Here is a 20,395-nt window from a genome sequence, read left to right as displayed (position 1 = left end):
AAGCGACTTCAAAATTTTTATTTATTTTTGTTAGCTTATTCCCCCCCTTCACTCAGAGTTGTGGCAGCTCCCTATTTAAAGCGGACACCCCGGGTAGAGCTCCGATTTCGGGAGACAGCTGGAGGATACAGTCATGCAGGCACAACACCCGTCCAGAGCTATTTTAAACCCCTCCCTTCTGCGGCATCTGTGGCATTAGTGTGTTGCTAGTGCTGTCTGACAGGCTGTGGCACTTTACACTTTTCACAAATACACAGCTAGTTACAGTATATGGAACTAAATGGTCAAATGGTGCTTTTTTTTTTTTTTTTTAGTCTTTGCTGAGGAGTCCCTCAGCAGTAGAGCCTAATGAAGTAGAGCAGTAGAGCTTAATGAAATGAATGTGATTCTAAATTAAGATGAAGATGAAGATTTTTTCGAAATATTCCTTCATTTGCCTTTTTACTCGCTCCAGCATATTACAGTACCGTGTACAGAGCACAGGTTGTTGAGCTTTTATGGAGTTGCAAAGCGCAGGTGAACGAGTGAGTCTGAACATCGTCCCCTTTCAAGGTTTTTCTGTCCAAACGAGGACTCATTACGATGCATAAAAATCATTTCATGTTGTGCTACCCATTTAATTCTGGCTAAAACACTGGGAGTCACCGATGGCAAGCGAGCATTATTGGAACCTGGGTTTTTACATAATAAAACTGTTACTAGGATTTAAAATTGAATATAAATGAACTTCCTACAAATCTATTAACCCTGAAATCGGCAAATAGTCCGTCAAAAAGCCACTTTTGACAGACCAATTTCTTTTTTTTAATTTGATTTAGAGTTTTTTTTGCTCTGTCTTCTCTCTCTCCCCAGGCCGCCGAGATAAAGAACAAGGACCTGGACGGCCGGATAGAGGGTCTCCAGGCTGAGATCGATGACAACCGGCAGAAGCAGGGCAGCATGAAGGGCGAGCTGAAGAAGTTCATGGACATCCTGGACGGCAAGATCGACGAGCTGCACGAGTTCAGGCAGGGCCTGTCCAAGCTGGGCGTGGAGAACTGAGGGCCACGGGGGCCCCGGAGGCCCCACTGGGGCCAGAGAGTCAAAATGGGGAGTGTTATAGCGCTACGGTACTATAGGTCTTCAGGGTGGCAGTTCGGCGGCTCTGCTCCCTCAAAACACTACCCATTCAAGTGAGATGTATTTTTTTCTTTTTGTATTATTATTATTTAAGTGAACAAACTAAAAGCAAGAAGAACAAAGAGTGAAAAGGGAAAGTGACGTTAAAATGCTGACTAAGGTTGGCGGGGGAGGGGGGTTTGAAGTATGCTGGATCTGGAGCTCCATCCAGGTTCCTTATCCAGGCAGGCGTTGTCACAGTCGATTCTCCAATTGTCTCCGTCTTTCCTGGCGGCTGCAGCGATGCAGCGATGCCGCGCTGGCGCTCAGCAAATCACGGCGTCCAATTTTTTCGGGGCATCCAAAAGGGCTAAACCATGAGAAAGAGCTGTCGAAGCACCACTGAGTAATAATCGCCGCTAACCCCCCTCCCCCCCAGAGAATTCCAGATACTCGTCATCTATTGGAAGACAGTTGTCGCTGTTGCCTCACGTCTATCTCAGGTGTCGGGTGTTTGTAGACAGTTTGTACTGGTTAGATAATATGCACACATAATAAATAAATATCTATATATATCTATATATATCTATATATATATATATATATATATCTATATCTATATATATATCTATATATATATATATATATCTATATCTATATCTATATATATATATATATATATATATATATATATATATCTATATCTATATCTATATCTATATATATATATATATATATATCTATATATATATATATATATATATATATATATATATATATATATATATCTATATATATATATATATATATATATATATATATATCTATATATCTATATATATATATATATATATATATATCTATATATATATATATATATATATATATCTATATATATATATATATATATATATATATATATATATATATATATGTGAGAGAGAAATGGCCGTGACACAAAGTGCCTCCAGGACTGACCAGACCTGGTGAGTAGAGCCGGCCAAGCCACCGCCATAACCATAGCAACTACTCCAAATATATTTTTTGTGGGGATGGGGGGGGGGGGGGGGGAAGAACTCAACAAAAAAACTGTTGAATTACAAGTGTTTTTTAGGGAGAAAAAAAAAAAGGGAAATCAATCGCAGATATTAAGCCATCCGGGATCCAAACCGCAGCGCTGCGGTAAGGGAAAAAGGGATTTCTTCAACTTTTCTTTCCAAAAAAGCTATCTCCATAAAGACTGGAGGTAGAGGAAGCCTCATCCCAAAAAAAACATACTAGTATACTGTAAAACCCATTTGCCTTGAGTGCAGTGCTTCAAGTTGATTTTTGTTTGTTGTTTTCTTTTCTTGCGTTTTGTTCATTGCATGTGTGATTCTGTTGGGTGGAACGGGGACTTTCTGTCTTCAAACCTGGTTTTTGATGCTTCCCATTGCGGTGGCGGTTCTTTTCGGTGGGGGACTCTGTGCTGCTACGGTGGGAAGGACGAGGTGAAAACGAACTTCATAGAAAACAGAGAGAGGTACCAGCCTTCAATACAAGACATTCATGTTTTTTTGTTATAATTTATTTGGATGCCCCCTTTTGCGACTAGTATTTCTACAACCCACTTCTGTACCCGAAGAATACCTTAACTGAAACTTTATTTACAAATATAATGTATAATATATGTAAACATACAGCTTTGGGGTTTTTTTTTTTGTTTTTTTTTTACAGTGGATTTGATTGGACGATGGTGTCATGGTATCTTGATTTGATGTGTTTAAAACAAAAATAAAAAATAAAAATAAGGAAAATAAATCGGGAAACACAAAAGGTACAAAGTGCCGTGGAATACTTCTTGAGACACCGTTTTATTTTTTGGTAGTTGTCCACCCTTTGGCACCTTATGTCCCTCACTCTCGTTTAACCCCCGTCGCTCCCCAAGTCGTCAGATCCAGGAATCCAGAACATGTGACGCTCTCCTTTTGTGACTCCTGTTGAATATTGTACTATAGAACTGGCAACTGTTGAAAATATAGTTTAATTACAATGGTGGGTCTGTGTCTGTTTTTTTCCTCCCCCCTTGACAACACTGAACAGGATAACGTTTAGCGCCTCCGTTCAGTTCTGGTCTGGTCCTTGTTGATGGTTTAATTGAGGCTTATGAGGGGCGATTCCAATAACGGCCATTAGAAGTTCCTATTTTACCGCCAAATAAAAGTCGCTTCAAGAGGCGACTGGGGAATAGGGCTCCTCGGTCTGTGTGACTGGGGAAGTATTTCCATCACCAGTAGCAGCATGGCACCATGGGCGCTCTGCAGGAAATCAAAACACTAATAGATTTACGAAGACTAATGCACTCTGTTTTAAGGTCTGAGAGAACGCGTTTCCCACTCCCTATACCGGGGGCATTGGTTTGGGATCATTTTAACATGAGATTGATGGGTTGTTCTCCCTTAGGGACATCTGGCATGCTTTTATATGTTAAAAGGCAGAAAATCCAATCCTGTTTTTCTCAATGTGTATGTATTCTTAGGGCCCCCTTGGAAATGACACGGTTCATCTCAAAGGTGTTATCCTTTCTATGAAGACATTTCTAGAATATTGCATATTAAATGAGGCCCTGTATCATATTTTTGTATTTGGGATATTCAGATACTAAAATCCAATGCAATATAATCAATGCATTCCTTGTCTTGTACAGAACTTTTCCACTTTATCCAAATGAGCCTTCAGAACAGAAAGCTGAGCATTTCCTCTTAATTTACAGAAACCCTAAATAGACTAAAGGATAAGGGGGTTAACCTCAACAGAAACAAGTACGGTGGTATTTCAACATGAACGATGAACCCATGAACTCCCAAGTCACATTACTGTGGAAATGGCTGCAGTGGTGGTGGATAAGTCAACATGTTGCCTTGGCAACTTATTCCCACTCACTCATTTTATTTTTTTTTGCGAAACGCCGAGCCAAATAATTAGACGGTCACGGAATCTGTGTCCGGCCAAACGGCCGACATCTGATAAAAGAAGTAAATCACTGCTTCCAGTTCATCACACTGCTGAGACAGTGGGTCGCTTCTGTGGTCTGGTTTTTGTCTCCAGACTATTCTTTTCTTTTTTTTGGGGGAGGGGGGTCAAACTGCAAAGACACCAGACAGCAACATGCTTTTCGTTCGCTTTACTCTCCAACTCTCTACTCTCCAGGCCTATTGTGTGATGGGTGTTGAGTGGGCGACTTGGTGAAACATCACTTGGAGAGGAGGCTGCTGCTGCTGTGCCACACACACACACACACAAAGATGGCACTGTGGGCCGCTCGCGATTCCCTGTTGCCATAGTAACAGTGGCTGCAGGAGTCTCACACCGACACCAAATCAGTCGGGGTTTGCCTAGCGCCCGCCATGTGCTCCTCCCAAGGCGTCAGCAGCACGTGGACGCTCTCGCGCCACACTCGGCACAGGACATGAACCCAGACACCGGCACTGCGGAGATCCAGGCCCTCGCTGCAGGAAGCGCGATTTAGAACCATTTCGTCGACAATGGATGTTGCCGTGTGAGTGGGGGGGTGGTTTCAATAGATGCAGTTCATTTATCCTTTAATAACACTTTTAGGACCGTGTGCGTTTCTTTTTATTATTAGTGCACTTATTGGTGCACATGAGAGCTCATAACTAAAGGAAAATGTCAAACAAATCTTCGACTTGCAAACCTTTTAATCTAGCACCGCAGCCATTTCTATCATTGACAAGGCACTTGAGCACAGTTATATCTCCTAAGTACAGCAATAAGAAAAGACAGGGAGGGAAGGGGACATCAGTGTTTCACCACTCTCTCCAGAGACCCTTAGGTCTTTGAGGCGTCTGGTTACATCAAGTGCTCCAAGATACATAGATAAGTGTAAAGATTGTTGCTAACATCAACAATTGCATATGGATCGTTAGGCGGCGCATGTGTCGAACAGAACAGGAAAACAAAAGACTAATTTGGTTGGTTTGCAAAGGGTTAATAATTCATCCATGAAGCCAATGTGTTATGGCACTGTAGAGGAAAAAAAAGAAAAAGCCTTTCATATATTGTGATATCCTTTTACCAGAACCAAAGCTATTTCTCACTTGACAGAATACAGTACATTTCTGGGATCTATACGTCAGAAGGCGACCACAAGGACGTAAAACACTTGATTCAAACGATAAACGCGTAGTGATTCCTCATGAATAACTCTTTACTATCCCAGCCCTACATGTGTTAAAGGGGACCTTTTATGAAGAACTCACTTTCTCAGTGCTTGTGCACATACATTTGGGTCTCTGATGGGCCTACTAACACACACATTGTGAAATAAGACAACTTAGTCAGTTTATTGTGGGCTGCCTGAGTGGTGAAACAAGCCGTTCACATTTGCAATCCCCTCCTACGTCACATGGGGTAACTCCACCCACGGCTGGAGAAGTAACAAGCGCCGCCTGACCCCCTAAGCATAGAAACTGCTCTGTTGGCTTCACAGACCAGCACAAATCTTTTAAAAGAAAGAGGAATTAATACCAACTATCCAGGACAGAACTGCAGACGAGGGAAATATGAGTATCTGCTGTTTCAAAAAAATAAAATGGTATGCGGTAGGTTAACTGTAGGCTACACCAAGCAATCCACTGCGTGTTTCAAAACCAATAAAAAATGTTTTTAATTGTAGATGTATTTATTTATTTTATTTTCCAACGTTTCCGAATTGAATGAAACAAAAAAAGCCTAATGCTGTGTCCCCAACAAGCTTGAACACGGCCAAGAGAAGTCAGAACAAACTTTTAAATGAGGCCTTGAAAATTGAATGAGTGCAACTGAGCCTCAAATTTGTTCAGAAACATATTTTGGCGGACTAGTCAAATAAGTGAACGTTTACGTACTTCATACAACGGGCTCACAGAACTGGGGCAAACAGTTCCAGAGCGGGTGTGGGGAGCAGCAGGTAATGTTCCTTTAAAGAGAGGCACACACTGAAACCGACCGTCAGGAACAGGAGGGGTTTTGAGGCATGTTAGAATGGCTAGAATGCATATGTATATGCATCTGAGTGGTGTTTTCAAAAAACTGCAAAAAAAAACAAAACCATGTTTTGGGGACCTCAGACCTATATTATGCTGTTGAAAGGGAGTATAATAGGTCCCCAACACAATAATAATAATAAAAAGCAGGAGCTTCCTTGTATGACATTTGCTGACTCTCCTACTAAAGGGATACATCTTGAGGCTTTTTGGACCCAGAAATGTCAAGTCAACAGATTCTAGTTTATGTCTTCGGAGGACTCAAGGAGATTGGTCTGTTTCCTCCTCTTCTCCAGTTGTGCATCCAACGGGATTCGATTGAAGATGTCACCAAGGCTTAGTTGGCCCGAGCGTTTCATAAAAACCAACGTCAAACGACCAAAGGACAGACTTTTTCCATCTTGGACGGTCTAGTCGCCTTTAGAAGACGGCCATTACCTGCTTCAGTAAGAGCTTGATCCCAGAATACTGTAGGGCTGACGTCAGGGGGTCCTCTGTGTGTGTGTGTGTGTGTGTGTGTGTGTGTGTGTGTGTGTGTGTACACGCGTGTGTGTGTGTGTCCTCAGCTGTCCCACTCGTTGGACTGCGACTCGTCTTCTCCTCGGTCGTCGTCATCGTCGGACTCGGCCGACACCTTCTTCATCCTCTGCATGGCCGCCTTTATGCTGCGCTCCAGCTCGCTGTCCCTGCTGCTGTGGGTGTCGGTGGTGGCGGGAATCACCTGCAGCGGCACAGGGATCCGTTCGATGAAAGGTTTTTGACTCAAAAAGACTTCTTAGAACGGTCATTTTTAACAGCATTTAACGATACGATGCATTATTCCTCGAATGCACAGGCTGAATTACTTGCGCTAACAGATTGTTTTGCTTTGTCTTAAACCACAAATAAAATAATGAAATAAATCAGTAAAAAAAAAATTACAATAATACATCTATATCTCAAATATCAATATACCAGTGTTGGGAATGTCCTGACACACAAGGTTAAGATCTCTCTCTCTCTCTCTCTCTCTCTCTCTCACACACACACACAAAAAGTTAGGGATATTCAGCTTTCGGGTGAAATTTCAGGATGAACCTAAGATGCACTATAACCTTTACAGGTGAACTTAATTTGACCTTCTCTAAACTTTTGAATGCACATGTCCAACTGTTCAATGTTTCAGTACTTTTTGCACAACTTGCTGTTCTCTAACAAGGAGCTGAACGGCAAAATTCACAACAGGTGTTTGATCCATGAATCAACCAATACATTTCCTGGTTCAATTAGAATTGGTATTTAAACAGTCCTCTTCATCATGCTGTTTATATTTTGACATCATGAGACCAAGATGACACCTAACAACTGATCAACAGTACCTCGCCATTGTTAGGCTTCAAACAGGATGTTCTCAGAGGGAAGTGGCCACTGAGCTTAGAGTGTCACAGAGTGTCATCAGCAGGTTGCAACAGAGATACAGAGACTGGAAGAGTCACAGAAAGGCATAGAAGTGGACGTCCTTTGGCCACATCCCACACTGATGAGCGCTTCATTGTGAACAGTGCCCTGCGGAACCGGGTGATGAATGCCACTCAACTCCAGGCACATTTAAGGGAGGTGAGGGGCACCCAAGTGTCACGTCGGACCATTCAAAACCGTTTACATCAGCGTGGTCTGCGTGCTAGACGACCTGCAAGGGTACCTGACCACCCACCAGGCACAGCCATCATCGTCTTGCATGGGCCAGGGAGAATTTACGCTGGACGAGGGACCAGTGGCCTCAGTGCTGTTCTCTGATGAAAGTCGATTCACGTTGAGCAGAAATGATGGCCGCCAACGGTGTTGGAGACGTCAAGGAGAGCGCTATGCATCAGCCACTGTTGTCACCAGACGAGCCTTTGGTGGTGGTGGTGTTACAGTGTGGGCAGGTGTGTCTAGTCAACACAGAACTGCCCTACACTTTGTGAATGGTACAGTGACAAGCCCGTACTACCTGAATAACATCATTCATCCAGTCATTGTGCCCCTGCATGAACAACACAGGCCTAATTTCATCTTCATGGACGACAAGGCTCCAGCTCATCGAGGTGGCATCATTAGGGAACGGCTGCTGGAGACTGGGGTACCTCAAATGGAGTGGCCTGCACTTTCTCCAGACCTGAATCCCATAGAAAACCTATGGGATCAGCTGAGTCGCTGTTTAGAGGCTCGTAACTCTGTACCCCAGAACCTCAATGACCTGAGGGCCGCCCTTCAAGAAGAGTGGGGTGCCAGGCCTCAGCAGACAATAAGTCGACTTGTGAACAGCATGAGACGTGGTTGTCAAGCTATAATTGATGCTCAAGGCCACATGACAAGTTATTGAGACATTGACATTTTTTGTTGAGGTGTACCCACCGCATCGCTGACCAGCGATGGACACTCATCACCAGGTCCCCGGGCGTGTCCATGTATGCTGCCCACTGCTCCTGGCTGTGCCCCCAGAGGAAGGACAAGCCAGGATGGGTTAAATGCAGAGGCCTCATTTCACCGGCCACCATCCAAAGCATGTGCATGTGTGTGTGCGTGCATGCGTTGTAGTGTGGTGTGTTGTGTGACAATTAAAGATTCTTCTTCTTAACTTTTTACATTTTCCATCAATTTCACCCAAAAGCCAAATATCCCTAACTTTTTGTGAGTAGTGTGTGTGTGTGTGTGTGTATGTGTGTATATATATATATATATATATATATATATATATATATATATATATATATATATATATATATATATATATATATATACACACATACACACATACATACACATATATATATATTTTAAATAGGTTTTAAATGTATCATATATGCTATATACCATAATACCACTATATACCATTTGGAGCTCCATCCATGCTCCATGAATCCAAAAGTCCAGTCAGATAGATTGTTATTTAGCCTCAATCTACTGCTTTCTGGCCTGAATGTGAGAGTGTGTGTGTGTGTGTGTGTGTGTGTGTGTGTGTGTGTGTGTGTGTGTGTGTGTGTGTGTATGTGTGTGTGTGTGTGTGTGTGTGTGTGTGTGCGTAATATAAAATAAAATAATTTGTCACACTCAAGCCTTTGCTTGATAATGTACTTTTTACAGCCTCAATTGACCAAAAGAGCAAATGAATTTGCATGTATTCTAGTCCGGCTTTTTCAAAAGCGGCTTACTTTCTTCAGTGTGACTCCGTGTCGGATGGCAGACATCAGGGTGTCCCTCGGGTCGCCAGCAGAGGGCGCCGCCACGGGGGCCGGAGCCCTGCGAAGCTGAATCTGGCCGCGCTGCAGCGAAGCAAGCACTTCGTCCATCGTTCCTTCAGGGCAAACAGAGTTTAGAGATGGCAGCGGAGAAGTGTGAGAGTGTGTGAGTGTGTGAGTGTGTGAGTGTGTGAGTGTGTGAGTGTGTGAGTGTGTGTGTGTGTGTGTGCGTATTTCAGCGGCAAGCGAGCGCCAGATGTGAAACCATGGAAAAGCAAACACATAATGTGATCTGACGGTGATGCAAATTACTGGAATGTTTTGATTTTGCATAAATGTAAAAGCACTCGAGATGCAGAACAGGCCATTGAAAGCATGGGAACAGAAGTCAACTCCCATTTTGTATTCTAAAAAAAATATATATATATATATATATATATATATATATATATATATATATATATATATATATAAAACCCAGACATTGGAGCAGAATTCTAACACTAGATTAAAAAAAACAAACACACAAAAAAACAACTCTCAGGAAGGAAAACAATGTTCTGAAGCCCCAACTGAATGAAGTAATATTTACATTATATATACACATCTAGGACGGAATACATATGCACGCACACACACACACACACACACACGCACGCACGCACGCACGCACGCACGCACGCACGCACGCACACACACACCTCCCCAGGCTAAAGTCACATTTGCCGTGTTTACCCGTCGACTCGGCTTTGACGGGAACACAAACAGTCGGCAGCGCCGATGTTCACACCATGGCAGTGGGTTTGAGCGGCCTGACTGCGTCTTACAAATAGACTCTGAAAAATTAAAAACGCGTGGAATCGGGAGGCTGCGGACTTGGCCGTGTGATATATCAACGTTTAAAACATAATGAGAAGGACTACTTCTACTGCTTCTCAGTTTACCTTCTAACGTGCATTACAAAACTATTTCACAGAAGCAATTCAGCATAATACAGACATACAATCTGTGTTCTTCATTTGTGACGGTATTTAACCTGAGCTTAAAACGGTTGCAGAACTTCCAAAGTATCAATAATACAATTTTCTGATTGATTCAGAAATTGTAGCAATAGAATTGAGCGCTATGGCAAACTATGTATACCTCTTTGTTGAACATAATGAGTCATTTTTATTTTTTATCGATTCATGAAAATAAATGAGTTATTATTTATTTATTTAATTTCATTTGGTGTGATTTGTCATTTTAGTTGTTGATGTGGAACAGTTGGTATTGTCAAGGGCTATAAAAATATGATATGATCAATAATATATAAAATAATGAAAAAAGAGAAAATAATCAATTATATATAAAAAATAAAAAATTAAAGAAATGTATGAAAAAATAAAACAAATTCAAATAAAAGATTTATCTGGTGGAGTCGGACAGCCTCACCCATGTTCTGCTTCAGGGTGTTCTTGGCCGGGAAAGCAGGAGGAGCCTCCTTGAGCGGCTGGGGGGGAGACACCGCTGGGGGTGGAGGAGGTGGGGGTAGAGGAGGAGGTGGGGGTGGTGGGACCGTCATAAGTGGGCCAGCTATCGGCTGTGCTGGCGGCGGGGTCGGGGCATAGATTTGGACGGGGACTTCTCTGGGTTTGGGCTCCTGCTTGGGGGTCTTCCCGGAGGACGAGGGCGGGGGGGAGTGGCTGATGAGGGACAGGGGCTGGAGCGGCTCGGGCGGAGCCCTCTTGGAGTGGGGCGTCTTCAGGACGTATTGGCCCTGACACTTCTGGGGGCATGGGAAAGGAGAGGGCAATATTCATCTTAGATGAAAAACCATTAATGGGCGCACACGTGCACACACGCACGCGGGCACGTGCCCACACACACAAACACACACACACACACACACACACACACACTCACACACACTCACACACACTCACACACACACACACACACACACACACACACACACACACACACACACACACACACACACACACACACACACACACACACCTCTCTGAAGGAGCGTAGCCTGCTCAGGGTCTTCTGTCGCTCCTGGTCCACCCAGTCCTTCCTCTTCTGATCCTCCTCTTTCCTCTTCTCTCGTTTCTGCCGTCAGATGAGGGAGACTGACTTCAGGATGACGTTGATGGAAACTTTAAACTTACTCGATGGATTAGCAATGATCGGATAGGGGCGATAGGAGAGTCATTCTAAGAGATGGGTGCCTTTGGCCCTTCTATTTTACAGAATTTTGAATAACAAAGAATCCATTTTTTTTTTACATTTCAGAGCACAATTCAGAGCACGTGGGAATAGGAACTGGTATTCTGCAGCAGGCGCTTTAAACCATGCGCGGTGCTTTTCTCCCCACCTGGAGAAATCCTCAAAAAGTAGAAATAAATCAGCCGAAACCCCGTCTCCAGGTCGTTCTGAAACAGGCTCTCTCTCTTTCTCTGGTTCAGTTCAGTTCAGATATTGGAGGAACAAGGCGTCTGTGCAGAGTGCACTTAGACACAAACACCTGTTACTGGAGGGATGGGGGGGGCTTTCTCTGTGATAATTACACAATTTGATAAATCTTTTTCAATTTTTATTTTGCTCTCTCTTTAAAATGCCTAATTAAGTGATTGTTTTGACCGAACCTCCGGGAGCCGGAGCTCCTCTGAGACCTGTCCTCCTCTGAATGATGTCACTTCACTCTATCATGTCACTTAAAGCAACGGCTCATTTGTTTTGGAGGGAAAATAAGCCGGTGTGACGGGGGCGGCGGAGCAAAACTGCGGGACACCAAAAAAGGATCATATTTTATTATAAATAATGTTTTTCTATTTTATTCATAATGTGTTGTGTAGATGGGGAAACAGATTTACTTCTAAAAAATAACTAAATTGTAATGGTAATACATTTTTTATTCTGTAACGTTTGTGATGCAACTTCCATGACTATATACAGATATGAAAATAAACAGTAGTCTTTTGAAAAAAGAACCATTATTATTTACTTTAAATAACATTTTCTCATATAGCATTTTAATAATAATGAACGGCCTAACTTGGCAAACATGTTGGCAGATTGTGTTTTATAGACTTTAAATGTTGGACCCAGTGGAATGACGCAGGGACGATATAGGGATAAACAGCTTGACATCGTTAGAGATTTACAACTCATGTCTCTATCACAACTTAACCGATATCTAAATCCCCAAAGGATAGCAGTCTTCTTTTTTTAATCATTCATAAATAAACAAACATGACTGTGTGAAACGTAAGACGGAAATACCTTGAAAGGGTTCTTTTCATGTTTTTTCCTTAAATGATATCAAAGTGATATTATACCCCTGATAAGCCTTGTGCTGTTATAGCACCATTGCTCTGTAATTCAGTCATTCATGGCGAGCAACCCATGCAGATATTTGTTCAAATGTTAAAAAATGTTGTGGTCAAAAATGTATGTATTATCTATTATTATTTTGGGTGTACTCACTGTTTTTATGTATGTTTATGTATTTTGAGTGGGGTGCTGATGCCTATTTTGCTGAGTTTATTTACCAGGTGGTGGGCTCTGGAGCAGGTTTTTTCATCTGTTATCTTTGTGACACGGGTAAGTCAGCACCCGGCCCTCCAGGTTCCGGGGGTTGGGCGTGGGGTTAACAACCTCACCCCGTAAAAAAAGCATGTTACGGAAACGACGAGAAGACGCCATTCTGGTAAATGGTGGGGACTCGTCGCCCAATGTTCCAGAAGGAACGGGAGGAACTGAACTGAACTGAACTGAACTCACCAGGTGGACTTGGTGGTGTTGGATGAAGAGCAGGGAGACGTGCTCGGCCTCACGCTGCTTCTGCTCACGGGCCTCCACACACTCATCCTGGAAGAATCAGGGTCAGATGTTTGGACACTGCTTCCTTCCCAAATATTGGGAAGGAATCAATAACACGCACGCACGCACGCACGCACGCACGCACACACACTTCACTTCTTCTCTCACAGTGGAAGAAAGGGTGAAAAAACAGATGATAATAGTGTCATACGGACATATTTTCCTCTAAACATGAATTCTCAATGATATTGAATCACATTATAATATGAATTATTTATATTGAGCCTCCCATTTAAAACTACAAAGACAACAATGATTTGCCAAACAAATATAGTGTTAATAATCTGATTATCAACATAAAGTGGAAATCTGTAACATTATTTTGTTTACAAAAATAACACATTTGATACTTTTTTAAGCTGGGACTTTATAAGAAACAGTCATTCAATGCATTTGCATTATGGATGTGCTCCTCTATATGCCTGTTTCCATTGTTGGTGGCGGTGTCCACCACGGCTTTCTCGGCAAGAATGCAAAGATCAGGCATGTGCAAGAAGTGAAAGGCAGCCGCGGTGAATTTGATGATGCAGCATAGCTAGTTGTGGTCACTAAACTGTGGATATGGATGAAAATTCACAAAAAACACCCACCACACACGCATGCACGCCTACCTTCTTGTTGCGCAGGTAGGCTCGCTGGGCGCAGATATTGCCCCTCTTGGTTTCCAGCGTCTGCAGGCGTCGGCGGAGCTGCTGGACGATGGCAGCCTCCCTCTGATGGACGCCCGTCTGAACCAGGCTCTGCAGCTCCTCCGGTTCCTCGCACACGTCGTAGTATACCACCTCCTCCTTCGACTCTGCAGGTCAAGGGAAAAACACAAGCGCATGCTTCAATGTCATCCTTTATTGTCCGAAACGCAACAAAGATTCACACACTTGATACGAATCATAACGTCCGCTTCTATACTCCCATGATGAAGTCTGATTTCGAAGCGCGAAACTTGAAAATGAGACCTCATATTGATATAATAAGGCAATGAAATAAAAATAGAGAAAATAAATGGCAATACACAATAATCCTCAAAGTTAACGAGAGGATGGAAAACGTTTGAAAATGTTCAATAAACATAACAATGGACAGTAAAGAAAAATACAATATGGAATTTACAAGAAACCTGTTGATAAACAATAAATGTAATAACAAGAAAAGGTGAGGTCATTTAGTGTTGAAAATTGGACGTCACAGTTTGGCATTGACAATACGAAAGTGACTGTGCGCACATGTTTCACTCCAATGTGAAACAAACTTTGCCTTTCCTCTGCTTCCTTCTGAGAGACGGGTAGACACAAATACAGAGTGTGAGAGAGAGAGAGAGAGAGACAGAGAGAGAGAGAGAGAGAGAGAGAGCGATCGGAAGGCATCCTCTAATTTCCCATGAGCAGCAATTAGGGGGATATTTACATCCTCAAACCCGCCCCCCGCCCCCCTAAAAAATGAAATGTGCTTTGTAGGACATCCGAATTATGCAAACTTCAGTGTTACAGCGTATCAGAACAGGCGGTCATTATGTTCTATTCACATCCTCTGACGCCTGAGCGAACAGCGATGCCTCGACTCCTCCCTTCGTACCCGACACCTTCTGTATCTGTATCTGAGCCAATGTAATCCAATACACCAGCTCAGCCATCAACTGTGCTTTATGGTCCCTATAATGTTCAGGGTTTTTCTACACCGTCATAGAAGAGGTGTTAATTCAATGATATGTTGTCGCTTCGGGATCATAGTTGTTGGCGGTGTTGTTGTACAGAGCTGCATTTTAATATTCTGCCCCCCTCATGTTTGTCAATAGGGAGGACAAAAAAATTTAAACCACCTCTCAATATAATGTAGTTGAGTACAACAACACGTTTGACTATGACCTCGGTCATAAACATATAACTGAATCACACATTTCCGACTCCATGTCAACAAAAACTGAACATTACAAAGTTAAACTTAAAGTACAGTTCCAGGCAGAGCTGGTGTATTGGATTACATTGGGTTTTACAGGTGTACCTAATAAAGTGCGCACTGGGTGTGTATCTTCGGGTTCAAGTTTCAGGTTTATGTACATTTTTGGGGTCATTTTTACTGTCTTTGTTACTTTACTGAGAGCTGACGTTATTTTTACTGTCAGTCGAATCGGATCAGCAGGGGGGGAAGCGGGCCGGGCTGGGCCAGCTCGGCTCTTCCTTTGGGCAAGATAGGCGAGCACCATCCCGAAAACGTTTCACACAAATAAAAATATATTTATGATTCCCCTTATTTATAATTCCTCATTGAAATGATACCCCTGTGCATTTTGTAAGCTTCTGTTTTATCCTGTTATTGTAATGCATACTAACAAAAAAAATAAAAATATAAACGACTGCTCAACTTGAAGAATCTTAGTCGACTGACTGGTTTCTAACTGATGATGAGACTCGTCCACTTTCAGGGTGTAGCCCGACTAAATTCCATATTATATTTTACAGATGGTAGTTAGGTTTATTGTGCGTTTACACATTTTTTTCTATCCTCTAGTTAACGTCAAGGATTATTGATTATTATTAGCCGTTTCTTTTCTCTATTTTTATTCTGTTGCCTCATTACATGTTCTATCTCAAATAAGCGCCTCCAGGATCGCTGTACCTTTGATCCGCCGCCGCAGAGTGTCTATCTGAGCCACAAGGAGCTGCTCCTCGTTCTTCAGGATCTTGAACTTGGTGTCGTAGAGCTCCAGCTGGGCCTCGTAGAACTGCAGCTCCAGCTGGTCCAGGGTCTCCTGTGGCAGCGGACCGGCCACGGACGCAGAGCCGCCTCCCAGCTCTTCGGAAAGGAGGCCGGCCAGCTGCACCAACGGCAAGAGGAAGAGGTCAAAAGGTCGTCAGGTGACGTGGACGCACAGTGAAGCCACATAGAGAGGAGTCTACTTGGACCGGGCGTGTTCGATAGAGGCGAGACTTGTGTATCAAATGCAATGTTCTTTGTAATGTTAAATTGTCTTTATTTTCCTTATTGTGCTTTGCTTTCATTCTAATTGTGTTGTTCTTGTTGTTGAGTACAGTCACATTAAAGCATTCTAAATAGTGTTTGGTAGAGGAAAGAAATTAGTCAAAATATCTCATAGAATTTGATTGTTTATTAAAAATGCTTGAAAGCGGTTTGAGAGCTAGCTTTTTTAGGTCAGGTAAAGGTCATTCCTCTGCAGATCAACAACAGGCTGGTTAGCTTGCTAATAGTGCAGCTAGCTTCGCTTGGCTGGAATCCGTTGTGTTGCAAAGAAAGGGGGCCATTGTATTCATTGAGGGCTGTGTTGGACTCACTATAAAGAGCTGATTGAAAATTTTTTATTCGGTTTCATTCAGATCACCGGACCAGAACCAACATCAAAGTGGGGAAGAAAACTTGAAGCTAGAGTCACTTTTCCCCCTTGATGATCCTGGCCCAGTAGCACAGTGCATGGCACAGTGGTGCAGTGCATGGCACTGCTGCCTCACACCAAGAAGGTCCTGGGTTCTATTCCTGCCTGGGGCGCTGTTGGCACCGTGCTCCGGCGGGTTATCTCCCAAATAGGAGCCTTTCTGTGTGGAGTTTGCATGTTCTCCCCGTGCTCACACGGGGTTTCCTCCACCTAACGTCAGTAAGGACCCCCACCAAAAAACGGGTACACATCATCGTCTGACCAGCGATGGACACTTGTCCCCGGGCGTGTTGACGAATGCTGCCCACTGCTCCTGGCTCCCCGGAGGAACGACAAGCCAGGATGGGTCAAATGCAGAGGCCTTATTTCACCGGCCACCAACCAAAGCATGTGCGGTGTGTTGCGTGACAATTAAAGATTCTTCTTCTTATGACCACTACTTTGTGACAACACTGTCTTTGTTGTGTCAACAACAAAGATTCTGTTCATTCATCTGAAACCTGTGCCAGAATCTCATAGTTTGCCGTTTCAGACATGACTTGGTCTCCCTAAAGAGATCTTGGTTAAGTAATATTCCTTTAAAAAGACATATACCGAGGTGGAGGGAGGCCTTTTCAGTCACATTGCAGATGCACGTGTTACGAATGTGACGTCTCGGGAGTTCTGCTTCACCTGTTGATTCATGCAGGAAAACCAGTGGCGGTGTGGCTCACTGAACTAATTACAGCGACTCGCGCACTGGCTTCAATGTCGTCAAAAAAAAAAAAAAAAAAAAAAAAGTTGAAACCTGATTTTTAAAGCCCCTCCTCAGATGAATAATGTGGCGGCGTGCCGGTGCACGTGCAGGTCTCAGCAGCAGGTCATGTGGTGCATCCCGGGGATTCTCTCTTGTTTTTTTGTTTTTTTCCCCTCGTCAGGCGTTATAAATAGATAAAAGGAGCGCGGCAGCCGGGAACGCGGATTGGTCTGGAATACTAAGTGAACGGTACGCCGGATTGGGCTGGCACAGTGCCACGCCCCATCCAGCGTCACCACAACGAGAGCCTGATCAGGATCAACGGCGCTCACGAGGGAGAACTGGATGAGAGCCAGGCCCTGAGCGAGAGGTTTTGACACACTATTTTTTCCAGAGATCCAACCAGAAATGTCACGGCAAAATGCAACTGAAAAACAAGGGGGTGAAGGAAGCGCACGCACCCGCTGTCTGATGTCATCCTTCTTGCGGCCGAGACACATCTCCACGGCTCTCATGTGCTGCAAGGTTTCCTTGGCCTGGAGGAAGCGCAGCTTCTCCAGCCTGGGCACTGCGGATGCCCAGGCGGCCGGGCCAAAGCGGCCCTTGTCCTGCTCCATCTGCTGCACCATGCCTGCGGGGGAACACAATGATAGATTTTCATCAGCGTTAATTTCCACAACTGCACTGACACTGACGCGCGTGCACACACACACCTTGTTTATCCCAACACGATCTGGCAACAAAGACAACAGTTTGAGGTTTTATTATTATATAAGGACATGAAAATGAAAATGTAAAAAAAAAAAAAGTTCCTAAGGTCTTAACTTGATAAGCTCGACTCAAGTACAGCATTAGCGTAGACCCACCCACCCACCCACCCACCCACCCACCCACACACACACACACACACACACACACACACACACACACACACACACACACACACACACACACACACACACACACACACACACACACACACACACACACACACACACACGCTACCAGCGAGAGCCTTTGATGTCTGTACAAAGTAGCTGACGGTGATGTCCTGGATGGAGGAAACGGCTTCCTCCGCTCGTCTCCGCCACTCCTCTGCCTCCTTCTCCAGGGCTGCGATTCTCTTAGGACCCAGCTCCTCACAGTCTAAAGACTTCTGCAGGTGAGAATTGCGGGGTAGTAATATTAATAACAGAGGAGGTCAATTCACGATAGTGCACAGGCAAAGAGATGACGCCTTTTAATCTAGGGGCAGGATTATAAACGTCTACGAACGCTTTCTGAATATCGAAATATACCAGCACTCGGAGTCTCCGTCATTACATAACTTAAAGCCTGCACTCACCAGAATCTCAATCTTATAGAGGCAGGCTAGTTCCCTCATGTCCCTGAAGGGCTGCAGCAGGTACTGAAAGAAGGCGGTGGCTGTGATGACCAGGTCCTGATAGGCCTGGTCCTCATCCTGGTAGATGTCGAGCAGCAGGACCATCCCGTCGGCACCGTCGTGGCTCTGCAGCAGCTGTAAGGGGCAAAACGGAGGGTCCTTGTCATGAAAAAGGTGTGGACCGCACAGCTGAAGCGCGGGGGGTTGACTGAGTGGTGCAAAGGCCTTCACCTCTTTCAGGTGACCCTTGGCACGGGACACTTCGCCCTGCATGCTCTCCTTCTTGAACTCGTGCAGGTTCTCGAAGTACTCCTCCACGTCGTGCTCGTCCTGCGGGAAAAGCGAGTCGAGCACGATCTTGCGGCCGCAGACGTCGACGGCTGTGGTGAAGTACTTCTCCAGCCGCCTGCAGGGCGTCTCCACATCCCGCTTCTCATCCTCGCCCGGGTTCCACCTGCGACCGACACAGAGCCATCGGCGATCATCGTTATCGCGGAGACTACTCGAGCGCCTCGGATCGATGTTTTGGGGAAATCGTCGGATTTCACAATCACCCGTCTGGATCCAAGATTAAGAGGGGGTTTTACACCCATGTGAGAAGTGTCACAAGGAACAGAATGGGAATCGGGTTAGCGGGTGTGGGGTCTACTCCAATTCTTTACGTTCCAGTCTTAATGCCAACGTCTCTTCTGTAATAGGTGAACATGTATAATCACAAGCAGTTAGTGGCAAACTGAACAACATATTATTTGGATGACGACTAATCGTCGGATAAAACGCCACGATCGTGACCGCCCTACCTCTTACAGAGGAAGATCAGGTCCCAGATGTTCCCGTCCTCGAAGTCCGACAAGTCCGGGAAGTAAGGTCCCAGGACTTCGGCCACGCATGTCAGCTGGCGGTGGGTGTTTTTCAGGTCGGTGGCGGAGAATAGCCCGGCCCAGCTCACCGGGGGGTCGCCGGCCACCGACACGCGGTTCGAGGTCGTCGTCTTCTTCTGCCGCTGCAGCGTCCTGTTGTGGCAGGTGACGGCAAACTTGGACTCGATGACGCTCCACTGCACGATGAAGCCCAACTTAAACGTCTCGCTTTCCTCGAAGAGGTTGCATTTCACCGCCACCCAGCCGTCCAGACTGTCCAGACGCTCGCACTCGATGCTGTTCATCCTCGAGATAGAAGGTGTCAGAGCTGGCTTCTTAGCGATAACATTGAGGAACGCCGTTGTTTACACCGTCCGCCATTCGCATGACGTCATCCGCCGTTCTTTGACCCCCGGATCACGTGCGCGGGGAATTCCTTCTTTCCGTCGCTGAACTGCTGCTGCGTTCCAGGGCAACTCGGAAATTCGACTCGCTCTCCCGCCGCTGAGCTCGGTGCGTGTCCATTCTACACGCATACGCACAGAAGCTAAAGCTACAAAGCGGTGGGGATCGAAGTTAGACGTGGTTTCAAATAAAGAAAAAAAACACCCATGCCAAGGGATCTTTGCTCATGCTGTGTGCCGCCATGCATTTGCGACACCAGGGCAGTGAGCTCGGCAAACTCGGGCCCGAACTACCTACCACGAAATTCCTACTTGGAATTCCGACTTTAATGGTCGTTTCTCTGCAACCTTTTTTTATACTTGAAAACTCGTCTCACCTGGATATAACTCGCTCTGTTAGTTTTGGATCCTGCGATGGGTTTACAAGCTTGCCAAAC

The 20,395-nt window shown here is 44.5% G+C and overlaps 2 protein-coding genes across 3 annotated transcripts in view; one reads left to right on the top strand and one right to left on the bottom strand.

Annotated features, from left to right (window-relative positions):
• Positions 1-1,703, top strand: part of homer2 (homer scaffold protein 2) — a 31,411-nt gene extending 29,708 nt beyond the window's left edge. Inside the window, exon 9 of the mRNA XM_079997616.1 lies at positions 853-1,703. Coding sequence (XP_079853742.1) covers positions 853-1,041 — 189 coding nt within the window. The 3' untranslated portion in view covers positions 1,042-1,703. The remainder of the gene's footprint in view (positions 1-852) is intronic.
• A 3,075-nt stretch (positions 1,704-4,778) lies between these two features.
• whamm (WASP homolog associated with actin, golgi membranes and microtubules) lies at positions 4,779-19,932 on the bottom strand. 2 transcript variants are annotated; one of them, XM_079997030.1, is made up of 12 exons: positions 19,495-19,932; positions 18,926-19,148; positions 18,656-18,829; positions 18,316-18,466; positions 17,772-17,941; positions 15,803-16,001; positions 13,804-13,988; positions 13,094-13,180; positions 11,324-11,419; positions 10,757-11,090; positions 9,296-9,438; positions 4,779-6,843 (listed from the first exon to the last, which is right to left on the bottom strand). In XM_079997030.1, the coding sequence occupies exons 1-12, from the start codon at positions 19,857-19,859 to the stop codon at positions 6,685-6,687; spliced, it is 2,286 nt and encodes a 761-aa protein (XP_079853156.1). In that variant the 5' UTR covers positions 19,860-19,932; the 3' UTR covers positions 4,779-6,684. The 2 variants fall into 2 exon arrangements, with proteins under 2 accessions (XP_079853156.1, XP_079853157.1); XM_079997031.1 differs by having other exon boundaries at positions 10,757-11,087.
• Between the last annotated feature and the right edge of the window lie 463 nt (positions 19,933-20,395).

The sequence above is a fragment of the Zeus faber genome (assembly GCF_960531495.2).
Source record: "Zeus faber genome assembly, chromosome: 3".
Lineage (NCBI taxonomy): Eukaryota > Metazoa > Chordata > Actinopteri > Zeiformes > Zeidae > Zeus > Zeus faber.
Note: the sequence above shows the minus strand (reverse complement) of the source record. Positions and strands in the feature narration are given on the sequence as shown.